Below are 22,601 nucleotides of genomic sequence, written 5' to 3' on the forward strand. Positions count from 1 at the left end.
TCAGATGTCTAAGGCAGGAGGCAAGCCACTCAATTTAGATAGAAGCATCTTGTGCATTTTATTGGGAGCTCTTGGATTTTGAGACTCATTCATTTCATTGGTGCTGGTCACTTTTTTTGAATACTGTTTCGCAGCCAACAATGAAAGCTATGTAGGTGAAAGAGGCCCTCTCGGTAGAGGGCTGGCAATAAACTGCTGCGTTAAGGTTAATATACAGTTGCCTTGCTTAGAGTCCCGTTTGTATTAGAATTTAGTGGATGTGGTTATTACTTTTCCAAGGAAGGATAGTTAAGCATATCACTATTGTAAGTGTTTTTTTTTCTTCGTTCATGGAATGGCTCGGACAGCATTTATTGCCCATCCCTAATTGCTCTTGAGAAGATGGTGGGCTGTCGCCTTGACTGGTAGGTATGCCCACAGTGCTGTTAGGAAGGGAGTTGCAGGATCGGTGAGAGTTCCAAGTCAGGATAGTGTGACTTGGAGGGAAACTCACATCCCATGCATCTGCTGCCCTTGTCCTTCTAGTTGGTAGAAGTGGGTTTGGAAGATCCTGTCTAAGGAGCCTTGGTGTGTTGCTGCAATGCATCTTGTAGATGGTGTACACTACTGCGTCGGTGGTGGAGGGAGTGAATGTTGAAGGTGGCGGATCGGGTGCCAATCAAGCAGGCTGCTTGCTCAGTCATCGAGAGATACAGCACTGAAACAGGCCCTTCGGCCCAACATCCACCCATTTATACTAATCCTGCATTAATCCCATATTCCCTTACATCCTTCCCTCAATTCTCCTACCACCTACCTACAACTAGGGGCAGTTTACAATGGCCAATTTACCTATCAACCTGCAAGTCTTTTGCTGTGGGAGGAAACCAGAGCACCCGGCAGAAACCCATGCGGTCACGGAGAACTTGCAAACTCCACACAGGCAGTACCCAGAACCAAACCCAGGTCGCTGGAGCTGCGGTGCTAACCACTGCGTCAATGTGCCGCCTTAGAAATGTTGATTCCCGGGCCAGGATTCGAACCCGGGCCGCAGTGGTGAGAGTGCCGAATCCTGACCACCAGAGACAGATGGTGTTGAGCTTCGAGTGTTGTTGGAGCTGCGCCCATCCAGGCGTGGAGAGTATTTCATCATACTCCTGACTTGTGCCTTGTAGATGGAGGATAGACTTTGGGGAGTCAGGCGGTGTTACCCTCTGCAGAATTCCCAGCCTCTGACTTGCTCGTAGCCATGGTGTTTATGTGGCTACTCAAGTTCAGTTTCTGGTTAATGGTAACCTCCAGGATGTTGATAGTGGGGAATTCAGTGATCGTAATGCCATTGAATGTCAAGGGGAAATGGTTAGAATCTCTTGTTGGAGATGGTCATTGACTGGCACTTGTGTGACGCGAATGTTACTTGCCACTTATAAGCCCAAGCCTGGATATTGTCCAGGTCTTGCTGCATTTCTACATGGACTGCTTCAATATTTGAGGAGTTGTGAATGGTGCTGAACATTGTGCAATCATCAGCGAACATCCCCACTTCTGTTCTTATGATTGAAGGAAGGTCATTGATGAAGCAGCTGAAGATGGTTGGGCTGAGGACACTACCCTGAAGAATTCGTGGAGTGATGTCCTGGGGTTGAGATGATTAACCTCCAACAATCTCAACCATCTTCCTTTTGTGCGAGGTATGACACCAACCAGTGGAAAGTTTTCCCCCAATTCCCGTTGATTTCAGTTTTACTAGGGCTACTTGATGCCACACTGTCAAATGCTACCTTGATGTCAAGGGAAATCACTCTGACTTCACCTCTTGAGTTCAGCGCTTGTCCATGTTTGGACTAAGGCTGTAATAAAATCAGGAGCTGAGTGGCTCTGGCGGAACCCAAACTGAGCGTCACTGAGCAGGTTATTGCTCAGCAAGTGCTGCTTGATAGCTCTGTCAACACCTTCCATCACTTTACTGATGATTGAGAGTAGGCCGATGGGGCGGTAATTGGCCGGGTTAGATTTGTCCTGTTTTTTGTGTCCAGGACATACCTGGGCAGTTGTTCCACATTGCTGGGTAGATGCCAGTGTTCTAGGTGTACTGGAACAGCTTGGCTTGGGGCGAGGCGAGTTCTGGAACATGTCTTCAATATTATTGCTGGAATGTTGTCTGGGCCCATTGCCTTTGCAGTATCCATTGCCTTCAGTCATTTCTTGATATCGCATGAAGTGAACTGAATTGGCTGAATAGTGGCATCTGTGATGCTGCGGACTACTGGAGGAGGCCAAGATGGATCATCTACTCGGCGCTTCTTGCTGAAGATTGTTGCAAATGCTTCAGCCTTGTCTTTTGCACTGGCATGCTGGGCTCCCCCATCGTAGAAGATGGGGATATTTTTGGAGCCACCTCCTTCAGTTTTTTTTAAATTATCCGCCACCGTTCATGACTGGATGTGGCAGGACTGCAGAGCTTCGATCTGATCCGTTGTTGGGATTGCTTAGCTCTGTCTATTGCATGTTTATGCTGTTTGGCACCCAAGTAGTCCTGGGTTGTGCCTTTACCAGGCTGATGCCTCATTTTTTTGAGATATGCCTAGTGCTGCTCCTGCAGTGTTCTTTGAAGCAGGGTTGATCTCCCATCTTGATGGTAATGGTTGAGTGGACGTTATGCCAGGCCATGAGATTACAGATTGTGGTTGAGTACAATTCTGTTGCTACTGATGATCCACTGTGCCTTGTGGATGCCCAGTTTTGATTTGCTAGATCTGTTTGAAATCTATCCCATTTAGCATGGTGGTAGTGCCACACAACACGATGGAGGGTATCCTCAGTGGGAAGACAGGACTTTATCTCCACAAGGACTGTGTGGTGGACTCTCCTACCAGTACTATCATGGATAGATGCATCTGCGACAGGCAGGTTTGTGGGGACAAGGTCAAATAGTTTTTTTTCCCCTTCTTGGTTTTTTCACCTGCTGTAGACCCAGTCTAGCAGTTGTGTCCTTCAGGACATGGCCAGCTGTGTCAGTAATGGTGCTACAGAGCCACTCTTGGTGATGGACATTGACGTCCCCCATCCACTGTCATGACTTCTTCTGTTCAGTTATTAATTTAGTGTTTAATTCCATTTGATAGTTTTTAGCTTAAACCACAGTTTGTGTCTAATCTACTTTCTTGAGATTGGGTAAATGAACATGTAACCAGTCAGCTGAAATATAGTGAACAAGGTTCTCTCAGCATCAACACAGCAACAAAGTCGACTTGTATAGCGTCTTTTAACATTGTAAAGGGTACTAAGGTGCTTCACAGAAGTATTATAAAGCAAAGTTAGACATCAAGCCACATGTGACTTTTTTTTTAGGGCAGATGGCCAAAAGGTTGCTGAAAAAGGTAGATTTTAAGGAGTGTCTTAAAGTAAGAAAGAAGCAGAGCTGAAGGCACAGCCACTAATGGTGGGGCAAATAAAATCAGGGACAGAATTAGATGAGTGCAGGTAATAGGATTTTGGGGTTGGAGGAGATTATATAGATAGGGAGGAGTGAGGCCATGAAGGGATTTGAAAATGGAATGAGAACTTTTTAATTGAGCTGTAGCTTGACCAGGAGCTAATGGAAGTCAGAAGCGCAGGGGTGATGGGTAAATGGGACTGCATGGGCAACAGAGTTTTGGATGACCTCAAGTTTAGAGAGTAGAATGTGTGAGGCCAGCCAGGAGTGCATTGGAATAATCAAATCTAGAGATGACCAGAGACCTGAATGAGGGTTTCATCAGCAGATGAGCTGAGACATGTGTGAAGTCAGGCAATGTTACACAGGTACAATTAGGTGGTCTTGGTGATGATGTGAATGTATTTGAAAGCTCATCTTGGAGTTAAATATGACAATGAGGTAGCGAACAGTCTGGTTCAGCCTCAGACTGTTGCCAAGGGGAGTGATGGAGTCAGTAGCTAGGGCACAGAGTTTGGAGTGGAACTGAAGACAATGGCTTCAGTCTTTCCAATATTTAATTGGAGGAAATTACTTTTCATCGAGTACTGGATGTTTGATGATTTAGCAACAGTGCAGGAGTTGAGAGATGTGGTCAGGTCGAACTGCATGTTGTCAGCATATATGTGAAAACTAATGCAGTGCTGAGCTTAAATTCAAGGTGATTATAGACCTAGTCGAAGCAACCCAGTGCACCTTTCTCTTCTTGCACGTGCAATTTTAAATTTGTCAGTTAAAAAAACTTGCATTTATCTAATGCTTGTTGATGACCTTGATGTCCTAAAGTGCTTCACACTGATTAAATACTTTTGAAGTGTTAAAATTGAAAGAAATCACAAAAGGTTCAGCAAGTAATTAGGAAAACTAATAGAATGTTATCATTTTATTGCAAGGGGAGTCGAGTACAAAAGTAGGGAAGTTGTGCTTGAACTATACAGGACATTGGTGCGACCACATCTGGAGTACTATGTACAGTATTGGTTTCCTTATTTAATGAAGGATGTAAATGCGTTTGAAGCAGTTCAGAAAAGGTTTAGTAGATTAATGCCTGAAATGGGCATGTTGTCTTATGAGGAAAGGTTGGACAGGCTAGGTTTGTATCTGCTGGAGTTTAGAAGAGTAAGAGGCAACTTGGTTGGAACATATAAGATCCTGAGGGGTCTTGACAGTGTGGATGTGAAAAGGATCCTTGTGGGAGGATTTAGAACTAGGAGGCACTATTTAAATATACAGAGATGAGAGAAATTTTTTTCTGCAGGTCGTGAGTCTTTGGAACCCTCTTCCTCAAAAGGCAGTGGAAGCAGAGTCTTTGAATATTTTTAAAGCCGAGGTAGAGAGATTCTTAATAAGCAAGGGGGTGAAAGGTTATCGGGGGAAAGTGGGAATGTGGAGTCGAGGTTACAATCAGATCAGCCATGATCTGATTGACAAAACAGGCTCGAGGAGCCACATGGCCTACTGCTTCTAATTTGTATGTCCATATGAAATGTAGCAGCCAATTTTCACACGGCAAGCTCCTACAAACAACGTTCTATTTTAGTGAAGCAATTAGTACTGAAGGAGTGCTGCATTTTTTTTGAGGTGCCACCTTTTGGATGAAATGTTAAACTGACTCCCCACCTAACCCCTTAGGTGGACATAAAAGATCCTGTTCCGAAGAAGGGTCACTGACCCGAAACGTTAACTCTGCTTCTCTTTCCACAGATGCTGCCAGACCTGCTGAGTGAATCCAGCATTTCTTGTTTTTGTTGTATAAAAGATCCTGTGGTGCTTTTCAAAAGAGTAGTGAAGTTTTTCCCAGTGACCTTGCTAGTATTCATCAACCAACACCACCAAAAGCAGACATCTCGTCTTTTATCTCATTGCAATTTGAAGGACCTTACTGTGCACAAATTGGCTGCTGTTTCTCAATATCATAATCGTGAATACACTTCAAAAGTGCTTCATTGGCCATGAATGGTTTGGTGTGTCCTGAGGTCATGAAAAGCACGATATAAACTTGATTGATCTTATTCGGCTGTTTCTCTTTGCCTACAACTGTTTTGCTTTCCTCTTCAGCCATCAGTTTTAATGAAATTTTCCAAACTTGAGCGTCTTGGGATGTGTTGTGAGAATGCAACAAGGAAAGGGGGACTAGGTTGAATATTGCCAAGAGCTGGAACAGAGGCTTGAGTGCTGCAGTTTGATCTGAAGGTTATATACTATTTCAGTTTTGTTCTAGTTGGTTCTGCTATAATTGAGGTCATTGTCACTTTTCTAACAGGATACTTAACCCCAATATTTAAATTTCGCTGTAGTTTGTTCCACATATCCACAGGTATATTGGGAAGGTTTATTTTTGACTCTAGTCTCTTCAGACTTGTCATAATTTATACAGTCCATTCCACACTCACCATTTCAAGTCAAATAGCTTGCTTACTATTAAGTCTACATTAGTTATGCCTTTTAACATTTTACAGACTATTATGCCCTCTTAATTTTTAGTCCAACGTATCATTGTTTTTCTTTTGAACCCGCTTCACAACATCACTATCTTTTTAAAGATGAGATAAATCTGGCTACCTCTTGATACAGGGAAGAGAACTCATACCTACTGATGAAATGTGGTCAAAACACAGTTGCAGGTTTTTTTTCTATTTGAAGGCTATATTTACTTCAGTTTGTACTTTCTTTCTTTTGGGCCTCCTTATCTCGAGAGACAATGGATACGCGCCTGGAGGTGGTCAGTGGAGTGACCTCTCCATGGCGCATGCCTGGGCAAATTTATGGAGGTTGAGAGTTGCCCAGTCGTCAAAACCCCCCTCTCGGCCTTTCTGGTGGGGTCCAAAGGAGTGGTCCAAAGCATGCAAAAAAGAGGTGCTTGGATTTTCATTTACTGAGTATTTTCCATCTGATACCAGATTTGCCACCTGGAATAAGTAAACATATAACTTGAAGTAGTTGAACTGAAATGTAATTTCATTATACCTCCTGTTAGTAGTTACTTGAACTTTGTGTGGTTCCCAACATTCCAGTATCTTGCACATGTGGCAGTTCTATTCTTTGGGTGCTGGTAGCACTGAGATGTGGCTGGCAGAAAATTAATGTAGTTGAGTTGGACCCTGTCTCATCTAATCGCCATATATGTGCATGCCTAGCAGGGGTTACTGAATAGCAATCAAACAGGATTAGTGGCTGATCGTACTTCTTTCCACGGCCCAAAAATGCACCTCACCATCATCTTCTGATCTGAGATTGGCGAAGGCAATACAGAGCCAGCATCAAATATGCAACATCCTACACAGTACCTTTACGCCACTATTATCAATTTTAGCAGATCTGAAGATTTCATTGACTGCATTCCTAGATATGTGTATGGATATCTTCTTAGTGTATATGAAATTTTTAATGCATTTATAAGGGTGTGGTGAAGTGAATTTAGAATTAATGTAAAACTTTTTTTTTAGATTCCAAAGACATGGACAAGATATTAGAAGCCATGATGTTGTCCCACCATCCAACGTCTGTGAAGCATAGTCTTGTGAGGCGTATTTTAGAGGCAGCAAAGCAGCCTCTCAACAGCAAGCAGTGTTGGGCTATGTTTGAATTGTCTACAAAGCTCGTTCTCTTGGGTGACACGAAGTTCAAAAAGGATGTGGGCAAAGAGGTTCTCGAGGCTTTTGCTCAGAACCACACTGCAGAGTTTGAGAGTTTTTTTAATGTGAAGTTTATCTTGAAATTAATGCAAGATGGTTATGGAACATTGACAATACGAAATGTTGGTATTTTAGACTACATTCAGCTAGGATTGAAGTATATTGAAGACAATTCTTCTGCTGATGAAGTATTTCATGCCCTTCAAATTGAGCTTCTCCGAATAGTGTGCGAGAAACCTGGATCAAAGCTGTGCGCCAGCATTAGTAAACTTCTTGCTGAATTTCCTCGGTGTATTCCCAGTGGGAAGTTTCAAGTGGTATTCTGCCAGCAACTTGTTAGAAGCATAGGGCAGTTCCAGTGTGGATCAGAAGAGGAAGATGAAATAGTGGAATTTCTGGACCAAGTAAACAAAGTAAGCGGCTTGTTACAGAGAATCTGGCGGGCTCAAACTGCAGCCATTATTCCATCCTTGCGAGAGCTATTCACTGTTATTTCATCAACAGGTAAGGCAAAATGTGTTTTTTAATATTGAATGATTATTGGATGTTTATTTTCTGTCTCCTTGCATTTCAGAGTGCTAGCCAGTGCCTCTGCAAACTAGGCATTGGGAGCCGTGCAAGAACTTGGAAATTATTCTTTTGTGGGTTTGCAGCATAATTTTTTTTTTTGATGTGTTCTGCAGGAGGAATTTGGTGTTAGTGTGCAATGATATGCTTTTGAGGGTTTTTAAAATTGGAATGTCTAGGTTGTATTGTGACAGATCATCATTATTGACTACTGGGTCTTGGGATTGGATTAGATCTAGACTGAAGAGCTTCTCTCCAAGACTTGCTAGGGTATTTCATTGTGCTGCTGAAACTGGAGTCACTTTCTGTTCTACAATTAAGATTGCTCTTTATATCGTGGGGGCACCTTTGTGTTTTTTGCACTGAAGCAGCTCCATTGAAATGGACAGAAACTATTTCTGGCCTGTTGCCACTTAGCTCTTTTCCAGTAACATTTTACTATGCCTGTCAATATGCACTACCAAAGGGAACAGACATAGTATACACCCAGGTATACTGGGTACTAGTCATACATTTGGGATCCACTTTTTTAAATTAATTTTCGAAGTTAATTGGAACATTTTTCCAGTAATTTACAACACAACTGTCTGTAACATTTATTAAGTTGATCATTTTACTTGGATTGTTGATGAGAAACTTGATGCAAGTTAGGATATAGACAGCAGAGTCTTGGATGAGCTCATGTTTATGGAGGGTGTTAGAAAGGTCAGCCAGGAGAGCACTGTTACTGGGTCAAAATTCTGAAACTCCCTTCCTAAAAGCACCGGGGGAGTAACTACACCACATGGACTGCAGTGGTTCAAGGCAGCAGCTTGCTGCTGACTTCTAAAGGGCAATTAGGGATGGGCAATAACTGCTAGCCTTACCAGCAATGCTCACATCCCATCAATGACTAAACTGAAAAAGGTAATTTCCCGAGAAATAACAAAAGCGTGCGTTTGGAATTAAGGCACATTGTTGGGCTACATAATAGGATGTTTAACTTTTTACATTATACTCGTGACAGCATGCTTTGTTTTTTATTCATGTGAAAGAAATTCTTACTTCGTTGCTGCTTTTGACATGGTTGACCAGATCCTCCTCCCCTCTGTCGAGCTGAGTGGGACCACCCTCACTGGTTTCTGTTATCGCCAGAGAATATCCTGCAGTCACTTCTCTTGTACCATTTAGCTCGATCTATCAAAGAACAAAGAACAGTACAGCACAGAACAGGCCATTCGGCCCTCCAAGCCTGCGCCGATCTTGATGCCTGCCTAAACTAACACCTTCTGCACTTCCGGGGCCCATATCCCTCTATTCCCATCCTATTCATGTATTTGTCAAGATGTCTCTTAAATGTCGCTATAGTATCTGCTTCCACCACCTCCCCTGGCAGCAAGTTCCAGGCACTCACCACCCTCTGTATTTTAAAAAAAAAAGTTTGCCTCGCACATCCCCTCTAAACTTTGCCCCTCACACCTTAAACCTATGTCCCCTAGTAACTGACTCTTCCACCCTGGGAAAAAGCTTCTGACTACCCACTCTGTCCATGCCGCTCATAACTTTGTAAACCTCTATCATGTCGCCCCTCCACCTCCATCGTTCCAGTGAAAACTATCCTTGGCCCTCTCCTATTTTGAAGATGAAGCAATTGTTTACAGCCTTTGCCAAAAACTCTTAACTAGCTACCAATTCCATGCCCTGACCTTCCCATCATTTTGTGCTAAACTAGACTGTTGGATCTTGAACTGAGCTTCCAAACTCATTCCTTCCATGCCTGCAGAATTCCACTTATCTAATATTGCTTGACTCTGCTCAGCTTATTTGCTGCTGAAACTCTTGTGCATGCTTTTGTTACTCTCGGGAAATTACCTTTTTCTGTTAGTCATTCATGGCATTTGGTGGTAAGGCTAGCATTTATTGCCCATCCCTAATTGCCCTTTAGAAGTCTGTGGCGAGCCGCTGCCTTGAACCTCTGCAGTCCATGTGGTGCAGTTACTCCCACGGTGCTTTTAGGAAGAGAGTTTCAGAATTTTGACCCAGTGACAGTGCTCTCCTGGCTGACCTCCTTTCTAACATCCTCCATAAACATGAGTTTATCCAAGACTCTGCTGCCTATATCCTAACTTGCATCGAGTTCAATTCACTTGTCACCCCTGTGCTCGCTGACCTACGTTAGCTTCTAGTCCACCAATACCAATTTATTTTTTTAAATGATCATCTTGTTCAACTCTATCTGTGGCTTCACCCCTCCCTATCTCTAATGTTCTCCAATCCTGCAACTCAAGGCTGTGCCTTGCTGCAACTTTTGTGTAATTCCCCACTTCAGGTGCTTTTCAGCTGTCTGGGTCCAAGCTCTAGAATTCCTTCTCAAAATCTCGCTACTTTTTTCTTTTTTAAGGCTCTCCTTTTTAAAACCTATTTCTTGACCAAGCTAGTAGTCATCGGTCCTAATTTTGTTGTCTTGTGTTAATTTATGTCTGACTACGCATATTGAGTATTTTCGGACATTTTACTACATTTAGAGGTACTATGCAAATGCAAGTTGTTGATGACGTTTTCCTATCACTTATGAAGTGTGGTCAGTAAGGAATTCAGGTTAGATCCATGCAGTACTCCACTTGTCGCAGGCAAATAAAGCACCTAACTAAATCTTGGAGTGCTTGATGCTGTGGATGAATAATTTGCCAGTTTCCAACATTGCCGTTACTCCTTCAACATAAGAACGTTTTATCTGTGGCACTCTTCACTGAACACTTTTTTGGTTGTGGGGAAGGACTTTTTTGCCAGGACACTGAAAACATTACCTTTTTGTTTGAATAGTGTATGGGAACTTTTAATGTCTACTTGAACCACCAAAATAGGCAGGTGTAACCCCAGTTTGACATCTTGTGAAGTACTGCATCTTGGCAATGCAGCACCTTCTTAGTACTATGGGGAGCACTGGCCTGGTTTGATGTCCTGATATGTGGCTCAAATCCAGAAGACTAAAGCACCAGAAAATGAGCTAACCTGACATTTGTTTCTTGAGTTTAGGGCCTTTATGGCAGTGATGCATGGATTCTTGTTTGCTTCCATTTTGATTTCAATATTCATGCAGTGGGAATGTATTCTCTCCCCTTAAAGGAAAAAAAAATCTCCCAAAGCTGGATATTGATGACTAAAATAGACTGACAGTTGAGACCCATTTGGATCTGATTATGGAGCAGTAGTGAGACTTGCCTGATCACCTTGTCCCTTTCCACCCATCCATTGTTGCTTGGATCACTTATGCAGTGAATGAAGAAGTAGGAGCTTCTGCCAAACATCATCCCCTGCCATGTGGTAGAAAGAAGGGTTATACATGCGACTCAAATCCAGAAAACATTTCAGTCTCGTCCTGAACATTTTATCATCTCAAATGTTCAAGAGCATCCAGTTGAAATATTCAGAATGGCCCGCTTGAGTTGGGTAGTATGAGATGGTAAGAATTTTGTTAACGCTGCATAAAGGCAATCGGGGAGTAATTGAGGTTGAGTCAAATTCAGTGACCTGGTCAGAGTGGAATCTTGGGCACAACTACTGCAATATGAATTTATCCAGAGGGCCTTGTGGCAATGGAACGGTGAGTGTGACATGTTGATGCCATGTATCAATCATGTGATATGTAAATGTGACATTCTTGCCTACTGGTGCCTTGTCCAGTGTCGGAAATCAAAGCTCCATGGTTGTAGATGTCTCTTTCCCACCATATGGCTCTGATATGTGCCATAGATGCGTTTTACAAGTTGTATCATTCACAACTTTGGCACCAGTTTGACATCTAGCTAGTGAAATCCCTTCCTAGAAATTCCATCTTGTATCCATCCAAGTTGTGTAGGTTTCAGCTAATGAGAAAAACTATTGAACAGAGCAAAGGTGCTGCTGTCCCACCTGTATAATGGTGTGATTCCGTTGTCTTGATAGTTTTGATATATGGTGCCCCCTGCAGTTGCATTTACATCCACCCTGATTACTGAGGGTACTGGAGGTGAATGCTGAGAGGAGCTTTCCTCTGGGGGAGTCTAGAACTAGGGGACACTGTTTAAAAATTCAGAGTCTCTTATTTATGACTGAGATGAGGATAATTTTTTTTTCTGGGGGTTATTTAGTCTATGGAATTCTCCTTCCTGGGGAGTAGTGGAGACAAGGTCATGGCTGAGCTAGATAGACTTTTTTTTGATCGACAAGGCAGTCGAGGGTTTGCAGGGTGGCAGGGGGCGTTGAGAGGGGTCCGGCAGGAAAGTGAACTTGAGGCCACAATCAGATGAGCCATAATGTAATGGAATGGTGGAGCAGGTTCGAGGGGCAAATGGTCTATTCCTGTTCCTAATTCTTGTGTTCACTATCAGTCTTTTAAGTCACCTAATGCCATTCCCCCACCTTCTCCTTGTAACCCTGCATATTCTTCCTTTTCAGATAGCCGTCTAATTCTCTTTTGAATGGCTTGATTTGAACCTGTCTCCACCACACTCTGGTAGTGCATTCCAGATCCTGTTTAGTTTAGTGATACAGCACTGAAACAGGCCCTTCGGCCCACCGAGTCTGTGCCGACCATCAACCATCCATTTATACTAATCCTACACTAATCCCATATTCCTACCACATCCCCACCTGTCCATATATTTCCCTACCACCTACCTATACTAGGGGCAATTTATAATGGCCAATTTACCTACCAACCTGCAAGTCTTTTGGCTTGTGGGAGGAAACGGGAGCACCCGGAGAAAACCCACGCAGACACAGGGAGAACTTGCAAACTCCACACAGGCAGTACCCAGAATTGAACCTGGGTCGCTGGAGCTGTGAGGCTGCGGTGCTAACCACTGCGCCACTGCGCCGCCCAACCACTTGCTACGTGAAGAAGTATTTCCTCATGTCGCTTTTGCTTCTTTTGCCAATCACTTTAAATCTGTGCCCTCTTTGTTCTCGATCCTTTCATGAGTGGGAACATTTTTTTTTTCCCTATCCACTTTGGCCAGACCCCTCATTATTTTGAATACCTCTATGAAATTTCCCCTCTGCCTTCTCTTCAAGGAAATCAATCCCAACTTCTCCAATCTGTCTTGATGCCTGAAGTTCCTCATCCCTGGAACCATTCTCGTGAATCATTTCTGCACACTCTCTCCAATGCCTTCACATCTTTCATAAAATGCGGCACCCAGAACTGGATGCAGTACTCCAGCTGAGACTGAATAGTGTCTTGTACAAGTTCAACATAACCTCCTTGCTCTTGTACTCTATGCCTGTATTAATAAAGCCCAGGATACTGTATGCTTTATTTGCCACTCTCTCTCAATCTGTCCTGCCACCTTCAATGACTTAGCACGTATACACCCAGGTCACTCTGCTGTTGCACCCCCATTAGAGTTGTACCTTTTTGTTATGTTGTTGTCTCCATTTTATTACTAAAACGAATGGCTTCACATTTCTTGGCATTGAACTTCATCTGCCACTTGTCCACCCATTCCACCAACTTGTCCTTTAGAAGTTCGACACTATCCTCCTCACAGTTCACAATTGTTTCAAGTTTCCTATCATCTGCAAATTTTGAAATTATGCCCTGTATACCAAGGTCTAGGTCATTAATATAAATCAGGAAAAGCAAGGGTCCCAACACTGACTCCTGGGGAACTCCACTACAAGCCTTCCTCCAGTCTGAAGAAAATCCATTAACCACTCCTGTTTCCTTTCACTCAGCCAATTCCATATCCATGTCGCTACTGTCCCTTTTACTTCATGAGCTATAACTTTGCGCACAAGTCTATTGTGCAATACTGTATCAAATGTCTTTTGGAAGTCCATGTACACCACTGCCTTGATCAGCCCTCTACCTCTTCAAAAAAAAACTCCAGCAAGTTAGTTAAATATGATTTTTCCTTAATTAACCTGCATCTGTCCATGTGATCTTAATTTGGTCCTGAATTATTGTTCTTAGAAGTTTCCGCACCACCAAAGTTAAACTGACTGGCCTGTAGTATTTGGGCTGATCTTTACATCCTTTTTTGAGCAAGGGTGTAACGTTTGCAATTCCCCAGTCCTCTGTCACCACCCCTGATTCTAAGGAAGACTGGAAAATTATGGCCATCTGAATCAAGATGTTTTCCTTTATGCTACTGTTGCCTATGAAGACATAACTAGAAAGGTCAGTAGAATGAATTTCTTCTGTGCTCAATGAAAATGATATTGGCATCTGCCAATTGAGCAGCTCAAAATCACTACTTCTACAAAAGGAATTATTGTTAGTATGTGTTCGAAATGGAGTGGCAATGAAATATTCAAAACATTTTAAGCCTGTTTCAGTGCCAGAAATTCCAATTTGCAGGAACGACAATTAGCATTATTTCTCAATGGATTTAAAGCTATTGTTTGAAGATAATGTTCATTTTCAGTCCATTTTGTTTCTGAGGCTTATTTCAAATAATTACAATTGCTGAGTACTTATGCTGCTTTTACCCACTGGGTCATGGTGAAGGTCAGGTGGGGAAACATTTAAGTTTAGAGTATTGAACACCAGAATTTTATGGTTCTGCAGTTGTGTGCTTTGAGGTGCTGTCTTGTTTTGTGAGGCTTTGGAACTTGTGGATATTGCCTCATGATTTGAGAAAGCACAGCACTTAATCACATTGCTGCTGCCTGCCATGAAATGGGTGTCAAATACTTTGGATTCATAGTGCAGGAAAATATTCTACATTCTGCTTCAGAAAAAGACTCCCTTTACCTGGGAGATGTGTCTGGACTCCAATTATAATTTGAGCTGTTATGATTTATTCTGCTTATTGTGCATTCTTCAGGACCAATGTGTTTTTGATTACTAATGGTCATATCTGGATTAATGTTGCGTGAAAAGAAAACAGACCCTATTCTAATCTCCAGGTGGTAGACATGCATTTGTCACTTGAAACTCCTTTTGTCAAAGGTTTCATTTGTAATAAGATGGGACTAGTATTTGCTACTAGCAGTCTCTGATTGTGAATCTAGTTTACAGATGAGCATCTCCAGTGCCTTTCTTTATCACCTCAACCTAATATGGCTGGCTTTTTTATTGGAATTTTTTATTGAACATTATTTGTCACTTTGTGCAGTGTATTTTTAATTACTGGGCACTAGCTTCAGTGATGCAAATGGACTTTCCTTTAGTCAGGTGGTTTTTTTGGTGCTACCCAGTGGCTGGCTGGCTGGCTGTTGGCTAAATGGTATGGAGAAGGGATTTTCTTGTTTTGATGTATTATTTGATGATTTAAACATTCCTATTTTCACCTCCATTCAAAAGGGAAGTTTTCTGTATTATAGCAGACAGAAAGCCAAGTCATGTCCCTTTCAGCCTCAGTTCCCTTTTAATGTGATAACTGTTAATTACTGCCATACAAACTCCCTGGCAGTGGAAATTAACCAGCTTTAAGTTTCATTCCTTCAGGTTTTAATTGTTGATTTTCTAAAAATGTAAAATTTTCAATTAACTGTATTCATTTCTTTCCTTTCTCTTAATCCAAACCTCAGTTACCCTCACTTTGTCTTTCTGAACCTGATTTGGCGTTTTAATTCATCCACTCTACACTTAATATTTGAACTTTGCACTGTTGATTTCACAATACTTTATTCTGATTGGTTAGGGCAATACACAGTTGCATGCCCTGTGTCTCTCCCGATCACTTTTTTTCCTCCCAGGGATGGCAAGAAGAGACCCTCCCGCCTGGCCAAACCTGAACAGAGGAGGTAAGCAGCCTTGGGGTCACCCCCACCTCCGGACGTGGGTCCAGTGCAGGAAAAGAGTCAGTGACCTCCTTCGGTCTGCCAAGAAGAGGTGTGGAGCTCTCATAACTTTTTCGGGCTTGCATGCGGTTACATGGTAGGCAGGGCAACATGGAGAGTGAGGCACAGCAAAGGGGTTGGGCATCACCGCATTCTGGCAGATGCAATGGCTGCATCTCTGCCACAGGCCGTCGCCTTTCACACTTCACCACAACCCAGCTCAACTTTCCAGCGCCCCTCTTAATAGACCCTGAGGTCCACTGTGTCAACTCCTGTCTTCGAAGAAAAGCTTGCTAAATTAATTCTCAGCGCCGCCCGAAAAGAACTGTTCTTAAAAAAAAAAAAAAAAAAAATCCCAGTGATCCGTCTACGTGTACTCGGAGGCCAAACTGCATGCCAGTTTTGGAACACAATATATCTCATCTGTTTTTCTTCAAGAATGAGCAAGTATGCAGTCCAAGTACTTTTTGGCTGTAACAGCTTGAAAAACAAAAATTCCTTTCTTTTTACAGTCAACCTGTGTGTGCATGAAGGTAAAAAGGGAACTTTAATATTTCAATCTGTGTATTTATGCTTTACTTCATTACTGGTTAAGACTTGTTTTATAATAAACTGATAATTTTGTTCCTTATTAAAGAAGCCTGGTTGGTGTGTTTTACTCTGGGGTTAAACAGTCTGACTGTACCGGTAAGTGGGGGAAAAAAATTAAATACATGTTGTAACCCATGGAGAAGTGGAACTAGAATAAACAGTGCACTCCTCCTGCCTCGGTTGTAACACTGTACACAATGCTCCAGATGTGGTCTCACCAGTGCCCTGTATAGCTGAAGCATAACCTACCTACTTTTGTATTCAATTCCCCTTGCAATAAACGATAACCTTCTGTTCACTTTCCGAATTACTTGCTGTACCTGCACGCTAACCTTTTGCAATTCATGCCCTAGGGCTCCCAGATCCCTCTGAATCTCTCAGCTCTGCAATCTCAATTTAGATAATATGCTGCTTTTTTTATTCTTGGTGCCAAAATGAACAATTTCACATTTTCCCACATGATACTCCATTCGCCAGATCTTTGCCCACTCACTTAACCTATCCATATCTTTTTGTAGTCTCCTTATGTCATGGAGTCTTCTCCAGCTACTTGTCCTTTATCTGGTCAGTGGGGAGGTTCAAGTGAGCTTTGAAAGGGAGGAGGAGAGACTGACATCCACATCTGGGGCTCACCTCAGAGCAGTAAGTGGGGACGGCCCCTCCACCAGTAAGCCCAGCTTCAATAGCCACAACGCCTGTGGAGAGCTCTGCACCATTACAGGAAACCCTCAGGCAGCCAGGGCCCTCCAGGCCTGGGGAACCCAGAAGACGGCCACTGAAGTCATCGCAGGCCAAGGGGCAGCATGATCAGCAACCTGCCTCCAGCCCAGCTGCTAGTGCAGGGGTTAAACCTTGTAAACATATAAAGAAAATCACCTAGAGATACTTGGGGTTTCATGGATATTTGGCATTTGTTTTCTCAAGTTCTTTTTGTTTTTGACATTAACTTTCATTATGGAAAGTGCTTATTATTTCATGTCTTAGTGAGCTGCTGACTGCACCTTCCCCTGAGTGTAATGCCAGTGTAGGCACAGCCCTCATTTGATTACTGTCTCCCATGGGCTATAGCGCGTGGTTCCACTGGGTGCTCGGCATGGAAGAAGACATAGAAAGGAGGCGACAGACTGCATGCGTTGAGCGAAGTCTTTATTGACTTTACTCTGAGATGCCATCATGGTGGCTGGAAGTGAGTGTCTCTTGCCTCCTTGGCCGTCGCTCAATGTACCTGGCTGGTGGTGCAAGGGGTTCAATCTCCAGTGCTGCCTATTCAGTACCTTCCTCCGTGTTCTCCTTGTTGATAGAGGACTGGCGGTCAATCATGTCCTTGTCATGCAAGGCTTCCCCCTGCTCTGCAGTGCTCGATAGTGCAGAACACAGCAGACCACCACACTACCCTCGCTGGGCCATATAGCAGGACTCCGCTGGATTGATCGAAGCAACAGGATCTCCTCTTCAGTAGTCCAGTGGCTTGCTCGATAGTTGCTCAGGTGGGTCCGTGGCATGTGTACCCCTCCTACTACAGTGCGAGGGTTCCTCATGGGCATTAGTAGCCACGTCTTCAATGGGTAGCCCTTTTCCTTGAGAATCCACTCCTGAAGGTGAGCAGGTGGGCCTGAAAAGATGCAGCACCTGGGACTGTCAAGGTACATAGGCATTGTGGCTGCTTCTTAGGAAGCAGGCACACACCTGCAGGAAACGCTTGCTGTGGTCGCAGACCAGTTGAACGTTGATGTAATCAAAGCCTTTCCTATTGAAGGTGGTTGGCTGGTCCATTGGAGCCTTGATGTCCACATGCATGCAGTCTATCACACCTTGCACCAGAGGAATTCAGCAGTTGGCCCCAAATCAGATAGCCCCCTCGGCCTGACTGTCTGGGTCGTTTTGGTAGTGCACATAGTCACGGGCCCTCTTGAACAGGGTGTTGGTCACCTCCTTAATGCAGCAGTGGGAAACGGTGGCGTAGCAGTAATGTCACTGGACTAGTAATCCACATCCCCAGGCAATTACTCTGGGGACCTGGGTTCAAATTCTGCCACAGCAGCTGGAAGAATTTTATTTCAATTAATTAATTCAATTAATTAAAATAAAAATCTGGAATTAAAAACGAACCCATCAATAATGGTGATCATGAAACTACCATTGGTTTGTTGTAAAAACTAATCTTCTTTACTAATGTCCTTTTTAGGGAAGGAAATCTGCTATCTTTACCTTGTCTGGCCTACATGTGACTCCAGAGCCAAAGCAATGTGGTTGACACTTAACTGCCTTCTGAAATGACCTAGCAAGCCATTCAGTTGTACAAAACTGCTACACAAAAGTCTAACGACTGCACTGGTTTAAGAAGGCAGCTTATCACCTCAAGTGCAATTAAGGATGGGCAACAAATGCTAGCCTTGCCAGCCATGCTCACATCTTATGAAACAGATTTTTAAATAAAAGGCCTAAGAGACCCCACCCAGGTCCCCAGTAGATCCTTGGAATGATCCAGGCGTGGGAAGGTTTAGTGCTACTGATCTTCAGTGGCACTGGTATAGGGCGCACCGAAAATCCCATGGGTTGCATCTCGTCCTACAGCATGGCAGATGTAAGTCAGCGACTGCCTCCCTCGAGGCGAAGTCTTCACTGGCGATGCAGCTTGGACAGTTGGAGGTAGCTGATTCGATTCTGGTACGCACTCTGGCACAGGTGGGCCATTTTTGGCATAGCTGCTGCTGTCATCATGGTGCTTCACGGGCAGGTGCAACTGCCTCTTGGCCCTCCCTCCATCTGAGGTGCCGCTTCATGACACGGGGGTCCAGAAAGACAGTGTTTGAGACCCATGCCAGGTGACCAGTGGGCCTGCAGAGTGCTTTTGATGCAGAGATTACCCTGCCTTGGCAGCTGGGCCTTTGCTACTTCTCCCTGCAGACTCCCTGATGGTTCTCAGTTCCCTTGCTAATGGCTGACCCTCTCATCCAGCAATGTGGGCAAACAAACAGTTTGGTTACCCAATACAGCCACCCCAACCCCCATCTCCCTTGCAGAGCGCACATCACTGGAGTCTGAAAATGACCCAGTGCAATGCCCTTCATGGCTGCCTACCCATCGTGGCACTGTAGCCTCACCTCAGTGATGCCAGCTTTTAATGGTCGGGAATGCGAAGGCACGAGTGCTGCCTGCATCCGCTTAATACCAGACCCCCCTATTGAAATGCAGTGAATTAGATGCAAATGCATTAAAATTAACTGCTCAGCAAATTAAAATACATTCCTGTCACATTGGAGTGCTGATTCTGCCTTAGTGCTTTCCTGCCACTGACTAGATCCAGAACTGGCGGCACAAAGCCAGATTTCCAAGCAGATGCTTCAGATGCGATTCTCTGTGCTCCCACGCTTATGTTCCTGCTTCAAACAGCTGTGCAAAATTCTGCCAAGGCTAATTTGTGCTTGCTTTTTTTTTTTGAGGACTTGACAGATTTTATTCCAAAGCAAAACTAGGGTGGAACAAATTCCTTCATACAAGGACATGTAATCAAGGATGAACATGGTGACAAATCTGGGTGTTTTTTTAAAATTTAATGCTTTGCATAAGCAGCAGGTGAACAGAGTTAGCCCATTTATATGGTTGGAAAGGGTTCTTTGTTTGACCCTTTTTTCCATTTTTGGCACATTGCCCCTGCCTTGCTCAGATGATGTAGATAATGTTGTACTAGACCATATGGTGTGAGTGAATCAAACCATTGCTTTCCTATATGCTGCAAAGGTGGCTGCGCTGGGTAGTTATCTCTGGTGGTGACTTTTTTAAAATAAGGAATTGGTATCCCTGTTACAATTTATGATGTTGTTCTATATCCATTTTAAATCTGCTGTCCAGCTTCAAATGCTGTATCACATTTCAGAAGTATTGTATGTCCATAGTTTAAAAAAAAATTGATGGGTTATCAAAATGTTTGAGCCAATTAACTTGAATTTTAAAAAGTTGTTACACAGTTTATGTCCTTAAAGCAGACTTTTGATTTAATGATATTATTTAGGGTGAGGTGATCTTTGTTGCAGCGAGTGACAAAAATTTGTTCTTGGGCCAGAGGAGAATGTTGAAGATGCTTTGAGGCTTAGCTTGGACATTGCAGCTGGTGTCTTATCAGCCAGGCAAGACTATGGTGAAATGCAGCACCTATTGAAACTGCTGGTCATTGGAGATTCGGAGGTAGTGATTATACTCCAGTGATCACAAGAACTGTAATCATAATAGGGTGTAAGGGAGATAACAGAAAAAAAGGAAGGCTTTGGAGAAGGAAGATTGGCCTGAAAATTCTACTCGGTTGAGATTTTTTCAGTAGTTTGTCCAAAATTGACCAAACCAGTGCAAAGGCTCATTGAATTTCAAGTGCAAATTATGCCCAGCGCAAATGAAGTTTTGAGCAACCTTTTGTGCTGGAAGCCAGGCCTGCCCATAAAACTAGCTATGCTCCCAGATCAAATTAATCACCAATTTCGCACATTTGCAGGCCTTCGAGGAGAATCTTAAAATTCAACTGAATCTTTTGGGTGCCTAGACACAAAAGGATGCTTTTTTTAAAAAGCTTTTGCATATAATTTTAATTTGCTAGGACTGACTACCATACACCAATATAACTAGCAAATGGTTCTGAATAATTTTCTAGTCACTGTCAGTAATTCAAATCTGGTTACTCACAGGTTGTGGACTGGACAAATGCTTTTTTTGTGATAAACCCATTTTAAGCTGTAGCAATTGAACTGTACCATATTGCCATTATTAAATCTATCTAGGAATATTTTTAAAACTGAATTTAATAAATTACATTCTAAAATGCTGCCCAGTTGTGCTGGTTTATGGTAGATTTTGTGTTTGGCAACATGCAGATGAGTTTGTGGAAACGACAACCTCTCAAAACTAACTGCAATTTGCAGTCAAAGCACAAACTATACTGATATCTGCAGATATTATGCAAATCCACGATTGGCAGAACAAAATTATTTTGTGGCACGTGTAATTGGGAATAAGAGATTTTGGGAAAGAAAGGAAAGTTATTTGCACTTGGCAATCGAGTTTTATAAAGTAAGTTAAACAGTATTCCTGTTGTATATGAGGCCTTTGTATCTTTCAGTATCTGTAAAGTAGGTAATATTTTTCGAATCATGTGATTTATTGTTTAAGTAATTTGCAGTATTAGTTTTTTTAAAAATCTGTCTAGTTTAGGTTGTAGCAGGACCTCTCCACATCAGAAACTGTATGATAAGGAAATCACGCTTATCGATCTCAGATCCTAGATCCTGAACGACATGTGAGCAATGCTAGGACATGTAACTAGTAGCAGTAAAAAAAAAACTCTACTGTATCACTTCTCAATAGATATGGTTGTTGATCCATAATAGTATTAGACAATGGAATGGGCATTTGATATCCCATTCGTTTTCACTGGTCAGGTTTCACTGATGTAATCCAATCATTATTTCAACTAGTTGGAGAGCATTTATTTGAGATGAGGAATTCTTGCATAAATTTGACATCAGGTTAATTTTGCTTCTGTCTCATGATCCTTTTAAATAGTGTGACAACCTAACTTGAGATGTTTTGACTGCCTGTTTAAAATTCTCCTAGAACAGTACATTGGATGATTAATCAATCTTGTATAGCTGACTGCAGTATAATTAATTTTGCATCTCTGCTCTTTCCTTTTGTATATAAGTTACAAATTTGATTGGGAATTTCCTTTTTTAAAAAAAAAAATCAAGTATTGATTCAAGTAATAATTAGGGGAGTATACAACCTTGGGAATTTTGGCAACTTTATTTTATATTATTGCTAAGAGAATTCTTCTGTAAATTAGTCTGGAGTCTTGGAGTGCAGAATATACCTAATTAATAGGACAACTTGCATGGATTTTATTATGGTCCCAAACATGTCACTTAAAATTTCAGGTGGGTGAAAATAGAACTTATATCAGGTGTTGGGAGGATAATGGAGAACTTGTGGAAATGCTGCCACTTCCCCATTCTTGAGACTGTTAATATCCTGAAGTCAGTAATTTATTGGGTTTTGTAAATCTGTATGTAGTAATCTAGCATTCCAAAATATTAATTTGTTAAATTGACATCTAGATATCTAATTAGCTAGAAGTCTGATCTAGTTCTACTTAATGTCATCTAGATAAGCATATCCTGCACCTAGTTAATTGGAAAGAATTTTTTATAGGAAAATTCGAACTGCTGTATTGGTATGATGTGGGCTAGTTGAGATCTAAATTACCTTTTTTTTAAAAAAGTGGGGCCATTTTATGAACAATTGGGAGAAATTGGGTATACACAGTTTTAAGGATTTTCTTCTACACAACCCTTTTGAAGGTGGGGTGTGGGTGGAGGAATGATATAAATGTCCTGTCTTGATATTGTGTTTTATGTACAGATGAATACATTGGGTAAAGGTGTGCTCAACAATATAATTACACTTAAAGCGGAACATTTTTTTTTTTGCTCCCCCATCACTTTCAGCTGGTAGGGGCAAAAATTATATTTCATTGGCAACCATTTTCTCAGTTTTGTCTGCAATAGTTCTGTTCTGAGAAACACGAGTCTACAGTTTTGTCTGCCACAGCACAGGAGGAG

General features: G+C 42.4%; 1 protein-coding gene across 6 annotated transcripts in view; it reads left to right on the forward strand.

The window, feature by feature from the left end:
* The window catches only part of LOC137371388 (ubiquitin carboxyl-terminal hydrolase 35-like), a 126,751-nt gene that overhangs the window by 6,622 nt on the left and 97,528 nt on the right, over positions 1 to 22,601 (forward strand). For 5 of the 6 annotated variants that reach the window (XM_068033908.1, XM_068033913.1, XM_068033912.1 and 2 more), the window contains exon 2: positions 6,901 to 7,593. In XM_068033908.1, the coding sequence (XP_067890009.1) occupies positions 6,912 to 7,593 (682 nt within the window). In that variant the 5' untranslated portion in view covers positions 6,901 to 6,911. Of the gene's footprint in view, positions 1 to 5,512; positions 5,648 to 6,900; positions 7,594 to 22,601 lie in introns of all 6 variants that reach the window. The other variant, XM_068033909.1, reaches the window with a different exon arrangement.

The sequence above is a fragment of the Heterodontus francisci genome, chromosome 6 (genome assembly GCF_036365525.1).
Source record: "Heterodontus francisci isolate sHetFra1 chromosome 6, sHetFra1.hap1, whole genome shotgun sequence".
NCBI lineage: Eukaryota > Metazoa > Chordata > Chondrichthyes > Heterodontiformes > Heterodontidae > Heterodontus > Heterodontus francisci.